A 10,926-nucleotide genomic window follows, 5' to 3' on the forward strand; every position below is an offset into this window, starting at 1 on the left:
ATGGCCAGATATATATTTTACCTCAGGTTTATCATGCGATTCAATCTTCTTGTCAAAAAGTAATTAAAAAACAGTATGGTGTGAGTTTGTTTCCTAGAAATTATTTTGTTTTGGTCTGAACATTTCGAGATTAGACAGGGTTATCTCAACATTTTCAATGACCATGATAATTGCACAGGCCAATAGTGACTGATGATTAATTTGGCTTGCAAATTCACAAGGTATGAGTCCTCACTGAAATGTTTAAGACATAATAAGAACAATGCTATGCAGCTCAAATGATGTCCATCAATGTTGCATAATTTTTGCATGCCTTGCAGGTTTTATGATCTGTTGTACCTTTCTATGTTTTCCAGACTCTTGTGAATCCGTTTTACTGTATAGTCGCTCTACTACAGGTGTGTCAATCTTATTTAAACAACATGCTATTAATGCGACTGGTAAGTTTCATGTGGACCACATCACATTTACTATTAAATTTATAATTTGAATTGAGAATGCAGGATTATAGATAGGGCAATTAAAACACAATATGTATTGTTTAGTGAATTCAACAATATATAACTGCTATAGTGTTCAGTAAAAGCAATGATTGTGAACATATGTAATTCTTACACCTGTTTATTCAACTGGCATAATAAGTGTTTACATAAATAACAGAAATGATCTTATATCCAATTTAGGCAAAATGGTTTAACCCTGCAAGGTCCTGAAAGACCATGTCTTGCACTAATATTGGTGCTATGGCAAAATTTATTGGAATAATGAAACCGTTTGAATTGATAACATGAAAAGCAGATTTGGTATAAACAGAGGAAGTGGGCATGTGAGGTATGTAACAATTTTAAAAAAGAACTTTGAAAAATGTTATATTTCAAAATTATATCTTTCATCTCGATCTGCTGCTAATGTCTGTGGTCACTAATATGACACTCAACCACTACACTTTGAAGAATTGTACCATTAAGAATGAAAGATTTGAGTATGGAGACCAGAGATTTTTCTGATCTATCCCTCCACGAAAAATTTTGAAGATAGTGTGAATGCCCAGGTTTAATTTTGAGAAGTTTTTGATAGAAAATATTCTTTGTGAAGTGAAGTTCTTTCGTTCGTGAAGTTCTTTGTGATACATTTCATGCGCCAACATGGCGCATGAAGTGTATCATAAAGAACGTCACGAACGTAATTTATTTATAGGTCCTGAAATTTGAGATATCTAAAATGGGCATGAGAAATAAAGGGAGGTGAACCGAAATAAAAGAACAGAATCGATGACGACAGAGAGAATTGGCCGATCCTCCTCCTTTTGCAAGTGTATTACAGCCGTGCTCCCCCACTGAAAACTACGGTCCTTCGCCACCGTAGTTTTCATCGTTTGCCAGAGCGTAGCTGTCTATACTTACCGGACATTCGAACTGCATCATCCAGAAGTCTTACTCAATTCGAATCAGCGAAAACCTAGTTACCCGTTCGTCAAGACGATCTGAGATATCCTGCCGTCAATCAAAACTCGAACAATCAAGATATTTATCTTCTCGCGCACAATTGTGAACTTTTTCTTTCACGGCTAGAAACCAGTTACAATAGAACTTTTTACACTATATAAAGCCTTATCAAATTTTGTCACTATATAGACACTATAATGAAATTGCTATGTACCATTATATGTACATATGTAGCAGGTAGCCTGGCGTTGCTCGGGCAAAAGTAACGATAGGGAAGATTAACATTATTAGGTTATAGTCAACCTTACCCGTTTTCACAGAATGCAAAAATTGAGTTCCCCTGTTTCCGGACTGATAAGAGAATTTTTAGATGAGTCTAAAAATATCTTCGATTTCCTGCAAAAACAAAAAATACTGCATCTGCATCTTGCACGTCGCATTCTCTTAACAATTCTATTGTTACGTAACATTTCCTTTGTTGATACTTCCATTGTTACTTAAAACTTCCATTGTTACTTAATTAACACTTCTGTGAAAGTCTGAAACCCTTTTCTGTTTTAAAACAGTATAAACCTCGGGATTTTCTCTGTAAAGGGAAAAAGGACAACCTCTGCGGTCAATAACTGAGACACTTTCCCCGAATAAAAAAAAAGAAGGGAATGTTAAAACATCAATGAAGGAAATCTCCTCCAGTTGTCTAAAGGTAATTCTATAAACGTTAATATTAACAAGACGGGAATAAGAAATGGTTCTTGCCCCCTCTTTGGTTGCTCGTGACACGTGGTTAGAGCAATAAATCGACTCGTTCATACTCAAACGCGACGTTTGATATAATCAATATCCAGATCGTTGACCAGTTTACAGAAATTATTGTCAGCTGAATGTTAATTTATGGATGAGAGCCATCAAATCTATAGAAATTTATGTTATAAAATCATATCTTCTAGACACCAATATCAATAAATTAAACAAACTTCTCTGTGTCAGTTGTCCGTACTAGCTAGATCCAAACATCAACACGCTAACAAGTGTGCGTATAAATAATTAATAATGTCATAGTTCTCACCCCTTCAAATTTGGTATAAAGAGGGCTCCAGGACAGTTATTGAGGTGGCCTTCAAAACAACAGGAATTAACCGATCAACTGCCTTTAACATTGACCGCCGACGACGGACAACTAATTAAGAAACAAATATTAATAAGGATCAGACACTCTACTTAGTCGGAAATACGGAAATACGCAAGATACAATCCAGCAAACCAGCAATTGGAATTAAGGTTTGAAATTATTATTATAATAAATCTTGTTATTTGTAATGTTTTACGTAGCATTTGTTAATTAAATTTATATAATATCTTAAACATGTTTGTTTACTCGTACTCGGCCAACAACTTATCGACTTATCCGCGACCTCCCACTCGATTTTCGACCTCCTAAATCGCCATCCACTGACTCTGTAAGCAGGACTCACCGTCCCGTTGTCAGAAAACGGTTTAAGCTTTGAAGCTTAAACCCCGATTCTCACACTTCCATTGTTGATGGAAGTGTTAAGCCTTAATCCTGTCTCTCTCCCCGCGGGGAGGAAATCGAAAAATCCCTTCTTAGTGTGCATTTTCGTGACGTACCCTAACTGTGTACCAAATTTCAACTTTCAACTCTTAAGTGTTTGGGCTCTGCACTTACTATTATTATTATTATCATCAACCCATCTCGATTATATATACAGATATGTGCAATTAGTTTACATAGATAATGGGTATATGTTTACGTTAAATCAGTAATTTAGTGCATTCTTCTAGATACTCTGTCTGTCTGACTCTAATGCGACCGCTTACGTATGCGACTTCTCACGATACAGCAAAACGCTCATGTTAGAACTTCGAAGGTATCGCTTATCCGGTGCCGACCCTTCGGTCAGAGTAGTGTGTGTAGAAATTAAAATATCTCGTTAAGTTTTCATTATCAAAAATTTTTCTGATTGCTTTACTGATACAATTCTCACAATTAGATTTGAAATTTGGAATTTTATCAGCATTGCCAACAGCAGACTACTAACATTTTCAGTACGAAATTAAATAAATACATCCCCTGCAAACGTTTATTACTGAACAGTTGAATAAGAAAATGTAGAATTACATGGTCAGTAAAGTGTATTATAGTTATGGTATTGTGAAGTAATTTAAAATTAAATAAGGTTTTATTATTACAAAAAGAGAGGTTGGTTCCAGGTATACCTAGTTACTACTGAGCCTAATAACAATAAATCAAAGCGTAAAATAACTTGAATTTATAGAAGATTAATATCAGAAGCAAGCAGCGTGTCTTCACAAGGCTTTGAGTCTTATTTTGTTTTAAAAGTTTCTTCGCTGACACTGATTTAATAACCTTTCACGTTTAACCATATTATTGTAGATTTAATGAGTGTAAGACACAAAACAGTACTCGGAGACGTTTTTTGTGACAATGCGCTTTTTTCCAATTTATCATTATGGTGATATTGCTTCATCCAAAACATCTAGTAGTCCTTGTAATGTGAGCATTTTTCACATGTTCAGTGTTCCTGTAGAATCTGCATTCAGTATACCTATGCCACAACTTTTGAAAGTTTCCTTTAAGTACATATTCTTGCTTGACGTTTCTTTTCAACCTGGTTTCAACAGTGTTTATGAGATATTAATTATCATATCTTCTAAAAACTGTTGAAACCAGGTTGAAAAGAGACGTCGAGCAAAAACATGTAATAAATGATACAGTAGAACCTTGATTATCCAGAATAATTGGGGATGAATGTAGTCCGGATAAGGAAAAATCCGGATAATCGCAACAAATACTTTAATTTATCTTTTAATGATAATACAACACGTTTTCTTTTCGATGACATATCGGTAATATTAAAAATAAATACTGTATTTAAATCGTGATCAAATTTTCAAGAAACAAACGTTCGTATTAAATTTGGACTACTACTGACCAGCGCTAAGAGACTAGCTATTGTTTAAACGGCCCTCTGGTGGCTCAAACAGACGGATTTTATAAAATAAAAAGCGGTTGAAACTGCATTTTTATGAATAAAAATTTGACAAACTATTTAACATTTTATGACGAGTAAAATTTTTTCGTCGCGTTCTCGGCTTTTAAGTAATGCGTAAACCTTCGAGGCGCGAGGCCCTTCGGACCGCTAGACATTGGCGGTGGCCCACGTTGCCCATGCCTTACGCCGCCCTTGGTCATAGAAATGATGTAATTTGAATATAAATTATTTATAAATACGTATGTCAAGTTATATTTTAATTACGACGCAAAATATATTTAAGAGTTTACAACTACTGTGCCGGGTGAGACTTTCTTGAAACAAAAAAAGTTATGCATTCCATCACATACATAAACAGTGTCGTAATTCGCCAAGTGCAAATAAGCAAATTTGTAAAATTTTTGTTTAGTTTGAACAATCCGGATAATCGAAAATCCAGATAATGGAGGTCCGGATAATGGAGGTTCTACTGTATTTTTATTGTGTTTCTACTGCTGCTTTTAAGGAGAGTTTTTCTTCAAAAGAAAGAATGAAAACAACTATAATTGGTCATAAATTCTCTAAAATAAGTTTTGAAGTTTTCTGTGTCAATCGTTATTATAATAAACGAATTTAAAATAAAAATATATTGGTTAATTTTTCGAATAACTTCTATTTCTCTTCTTTTGTTGTTATACAGATCTTATCTTTTTCGATATTGTTATTCACGAAACACTATTTTGAAAGAAATTCTGCCATGTTCTGTTCTTGAAAAGTATAGATATTTTTTTCATATTCAGAATTATATTATTTCTATTCAAAAATTACTACAATAGTTGTATATAAATAGAGCAGTTTCGTGTATTGTAACGTATAGAAAGCACTAGAAATTATTTTATAAACACAATTTATTGTGTTTCGTGCTATTGAAAGTAATTCATACGCCGTGCTATTATACAATACCTGGTATTCTTATAATAGATGTTGATTATGATATGAAACGAAACTTCTGACTATTTTCCAAAAGTTAAATTGTTAATATTGGATGTGAGTTAATGCAGTAGACAATAAAATTATTCGCACAATATACTTTATATATCGTATTATTACTAGAATTACATTTATAGATAATTTGTTAAGTAATAAATATCCCCTGGATAACGTTTACAAGCTGTGTTGATAAAACTGAAATATAAGGTATTTTGTAATGTTACTTTATCTGTTGTGAATTTAACAAAAGGAAAAATAACAACACAAAATATTATATGTATATAAGATTTTACCGCAAATATTACAGTGAAACGGTGATCTGTAACATTCCTTCTTATTTGTAATGCTTGACTTTAATTAAATAATAATTATTTTCTTTTAAAACGTAATAAAATAAAATTGTATTCTTCATTATAAAAAATCAACAAAATGAAAAATATATGTATAATTTCACGAAAAAAAAACAAAACAGGGAGTTAAGGAAGTTAAGAAGACAAAAAAAAATTACTAAAATTTAATTACATGTAGATTTGCTAATGTAAGACTGTCTCTTTATTCATTCGTAAACTTTAATACAAAGCTTCTTATTATCCTGTAAGGTATTTTAAGACACACTATAATTTCAATCACAATATTTTAATGCTGAATTATACATAATGTATATAATGAACTTGGTATTTTAACAAAGAGATTTTATCTGTATTTAAACAGTGAGACTATGGTTAAACTCCTATATTATCGATCGTTTAAATTTGAAAAGCAACTCTAGCGAATCTGAACGAAAAACTAATTTAAAAGTATATTTGGTTTCTATAACTACGATAGAAGTAAACAATAGGAAATGAATTCATGTCACATTGACGTCAGAAATGTTTGGTCTGGTAAAAGATAATGGTCATCAATAAATAATGTTTAGTTTCTGCCAATTTTTTTTTTGAAATTTTCATTACAGTTTGCTCGAATCGAGGTACGTATTATCAATTCTAATTAAGTTTAAATTTAGTATAAACATTATTGTACTCAATTATACTTTGTCACAATTATGCTGACGTGTAGCAGCAATTGTATCTGTACTGTGTTTTCAATTTTTACACGTTCATATTTTAAACAAAGTGTTATTCTGATAACTATTAAGTATTACACAATTAAAGAACACTATATAAATTTCATGATGGAAGTATGTTGTTTGAAAGTATATTAGAATTCACCAATAGTTTACCTACCTTGGTAGTTTTTGTTACCTTACTTCGTCTATAAACTTAGTTTAACAAAGTCTAAAATATGTTTTGAATTTTGAGACGATATACTTTGCTTTGTAATTCTACTGCTGCAAAAAATGCAGAAAGAATAATTTTAAGAAAAAATAGTGAAGGTAGAAGTTATTACATTATAAAACGTAAAGTATGTTAAATTTATTTATAAACATTATTAATGGAAAAATTACAAAAATATATAGACTATATATAAATTATTATTGTAAATAAATACATTTATGAAAATATTCAAATTAATCTCAGTAATTTTTATTTATTTTAGAATAAATTTAAAGTAGTTTTAAAGAATAATTACGAAGTTACGTTATTTCTTGGCAAAGGTTACCATGAAATCATTTAACTTCATAATACGAGTAAGAAATAGTAATTCATTGATAAAAGTTTAAATATGTAAAACGCAATTTAGAAAGAACTTGTACGGAGAAGGTGATATCATAGAACCCCATTTTCATCATAGTGAATTGTAAACAACGTATCATAACTACACCCGCATTTTTTATGCGAAAAGTACTGGTATCTCTTAAAGTAGATGTTCCTAATTGAGTAGCATAACTATATGTGTGGTTTTTTAAGGCTTCTGTACAAAAAGTCAGAAAGTAGGCTTAGGGAAAACCGGGTGAAATCTTAATGTATGTTTTCAAAAAATGCTTTAATGTATTAAAAACGAATAGGAAAGTACAAAGAATGTTAAATAATTACAAAATTATTTACTCCAATGTATTTTATCGCAAAAATGATTTAATAATAAGGGTTCGACTATGCAGACGCGAATATAGAGCGAGCGAAGGCTGCGAGCGATTTAGTTTTTGCAAAGCAAAACCATGCACAAACGAGAAGCGATAAATAACGCTAGCGAGATCAAATTTCTGGTTCTCGCACATATCTGACAGGTTTTGATATTTATGGCGTATCGCCTTTTCACGCCACATTTTCGCTCGCTCGGAAAATTCCCTCGCTCGCATTTGCTTAGTCTCACCCTAATAATAATGAGGAAATGTACAAAGAAAAAGCTAACCATTTACAAAAATCACAAATATAATGCTCCTATAGTGTCAGGTATCTATTTTTAGTGTTTTCATTTTCCTTCTATTTTTTCATTCATCTGCCACACACCTTTACAAAAGTTAGATGGGTTCCATATTAAAAGCACCAATGGCATCGCCATCTCGAATTAACTTATGTCTGTCAGGACCAAATTTTAAAAAACGTAAACGTCACACAGATTAATAGGAGGAAGGCACGGCCGAGAAAAGGGGAATTTGGCTGCCGAGGTGTTAAGATTTTCCTTGTTTTTTTACAAATGTCGGAACGGGCGGAGGACGAAGACTTTTGGAAACGGTCGGTGTCCCTTGTCTCTGGAACGTAATACGTGCACCAGTGAGCCTACAACTACACGATTTATATTTTAGAAATAATTAAATTCACTTCGCATTCAAAACTTTCATCCCTTGCTATCGATATCTGCCTAGTGCTGTTCAGCAACAATTTGCTACAGTTCGCCTTTATTATCGGGTGAAATGGAGTGGTTCCATAATACCACTATCTTCCTATATATATATATATATAGGAAGATAGTGGTATTATGGAACCACTCCATTTCACCCGATAATAAAGGCGAACTGTAGCAAATTGTTGCTGAACAGCACTAGGCAGATATCGATAGCAAGGGATGAAAGTTTTGAATGCGAAGTGAATTTAATTATTTCTAAAATATAAATCGTGTAGTTGTAGGCTCACTGGTGCACGTATTACGTTCCAGAGACAAGGGACACCGACCGTTTCCAAAAGTCTTCGTCCTCCGCCCGTTCCGACATTTGTAAAAAAACAAGGAAAATCTTAACACCTCGGCAGCCAAATTCCCCTTTTCTCGGCCGTGCCTTCCTCCTATTAATCTGTGTGACGTTTACGTTTTTTAAAATTTGGTCCTGACAGACATAAGTTAATTCGAGATGGCGATGCCATTGGTGCTTTTAATATGGAACNTTTTTTTTTTACTTATAGTCAAATTTGTAACGTGGAAAAAGATTTATTCGTAGCGTTTATATGCTCTTAAAATTTATTGATTCATGTGAAATGTAAATTTTATAATATAACTTTACCTTACGATAAATTTATATCTAATATATAATCGAGACGGGTTGATGATAATAATAATAATAATAACTCTCCCGTGGTCACCATCTGGTCGTGGTGGGAGAGCCCAGTAATTTTACTGAACCATAGGGCAATGCAGGCTGGAGCACAAGCTCCTGGTAGGGACACCCATGCCAGTAAGGTCTACGGGGAGAAATGAAGCTAAGAGTGACCACACACCCACATTCTGTGGAGATAATCATTATGGTAGTAACTAGATCTAGGTATGATCCCGGCTCGGACGTCGCCCGGGTTAACAAGGTCCGCGTTCGTGGGTTAGGCAGAGGCTCACGTTCGAAAAATAGGCTCCAGTCTCCCTTGGTTACCAGTGGCGAAAGCAGCATTGGCCCAAGTATGGCTACTGCAATGCCCTCAACAGATGTGAGGAACCAACTTAGCTTTGGTGTTTCTGTGGCAATGCATCCACAGACCACAAAGGCTGGAAAACCACGCCAACGGATGAAATGGACATCAGAAATGAACGAGTTTATCATCCGCACTTACTATGCAATCACAAAACTCGAAACAAACATGACAGCATACAGACAACAACTACACCACATATTCACACAACAATATCCTCACCTCACTGTCACAGAGCAAAGGGTTGTTGATCAAAAACGAACAATTATATACAACAACCTTATTCCACAAACAACACTTGAACTTATCAAACAACAGGTTGCTGATCAAATACATCAACGGACAGAAACATTTAACATTATTAATGAAGATCACTTAACCTGTCAGGATAATCCAGCAACAAGCACTGATAATAGTACACATACAACAACTACAACTAATGATACTACAGGCACTTCCTCATTGATCACTGATAACATAGACATAGAATTAGTTAATACTCTCTCGCTTATATTTCAGGAAACAATCACTAAATTTACAGGCACAGATCCCACACAAAGACCACGAATACCGAAAATCAACACATCAAAGGTAGTAGGGAAAACACTAAATTATGTAAACACTCACTTACTACCAAACTACATTCATTCAATTTCTACACTCTCAGACATTCATACATTAGTTTATGCCTGGGCAGTCACAGTAGTAACACACCATGGACTGAAAATACACTCACAGACAGACAGGCACAAAACCCAATCCTATCACAAGCCTGCCTGGCAGAGAAGAATAGAAACACAAATAAATGACATTAGACAGCAATTAGGCAGGCTGACACAATACACTAAAAACAACATAACACCCAAATTAAAGAAACAACTCAAAAACATTTTCAAGAAAATCAAAACACACACAAAACATGAACATCACAACACACACATTACAGAATACATCGATACACTAAAACAAAAACTCGCAGCCAAAGCACGTAGACTCAAACGATACAAAACATGTACACTACGAAAACAACAAAATAAATTATTCACAAACAATGAAAAACTTTTCTACAGACAAATCAGTACCAAAACAAACACTGATACACAGCACAGTGGCACACCAACAGAAGAAGAACTCACAACTTATTGGTCTTCTCTTTGGTCCAATGCTGTTACACACAATGCTGATGCAGGCTGGATCAAGGAGGAGAACAGAAACTTGCATAACATACCAAGTATGCCCTGTGCTGAAATAAACATACACGACATTCGCTACGCTGTTAACAGAACACACAACTGGAAGACACCTGGTGTAGACAACATTCACAATTTCTGGTACAAAAAGTTTACATCACTGCACCAGGAACTAGCTAAACATCTAACACACATCATCATCAATCCACAAGACATGCCAAAATTTCTTACTCAGGGCATCACCTACATGAAACCTAAAAACAACAAAACCACAGACCCCACACAATACAGACCAATTACATGTCTTCCAACGCTTTACAAATTACTGACATCATGTATCACAAACAAAATATACAAACATGTAGAAGAACACGACATTCTTACAGAACAACAAAGAGGTTGCCGTAGAAATCACAGAGGATGCAAAGAACAATTACTCATAGATTCAGTCATTCTACGGCAAGCACACAAACAACACAGAAACATACACATGGCATATATAGACTACAGAAAAGCATTC

At 33.9% G+C, this 10,926-nt stretch overlaps 1 protein-coding gene across 1 annotated transcript in view; it reads left to right on the forward strand.

Annotated features, from left to right (window-relative positions):
- The first annotated feature begins 1,145 nt into the window (after window positions 1–1,145).
- Window positions 1,146–10,926, forward strand: part of LOC111636731 — a 57,486-nt gene continuing 47,705 nt past the window's right edge. The window contains exon 1 of the mRNA XM_023382041.1: window positions 1,146–1,182. Coding sequence (XP_023237809.1) covers window positions 1,146–1,182 — 37 coding nt within the window. The remainder of the gene's footprint in view (window positions 1,183–10,926) is intronic.

The sequence above is a fragment of the Centruroides sculpturatus genome, unplaced genomic scaffold (genome assembly GCF_000671375.1).
Source record: "Centruroides sculpturatus isolate CEXI.00-Female unplaced genomic scaffold, Cexi_2.0 scaffold949, whole genome shotgun sequence".
Classification (NCBI taxonomy): Eukaryota; Metazoa; Arthropoda; class Arachnida; order Scorpiones; family Buthidae; genus Centruroides; species Centruroides sculpturatus.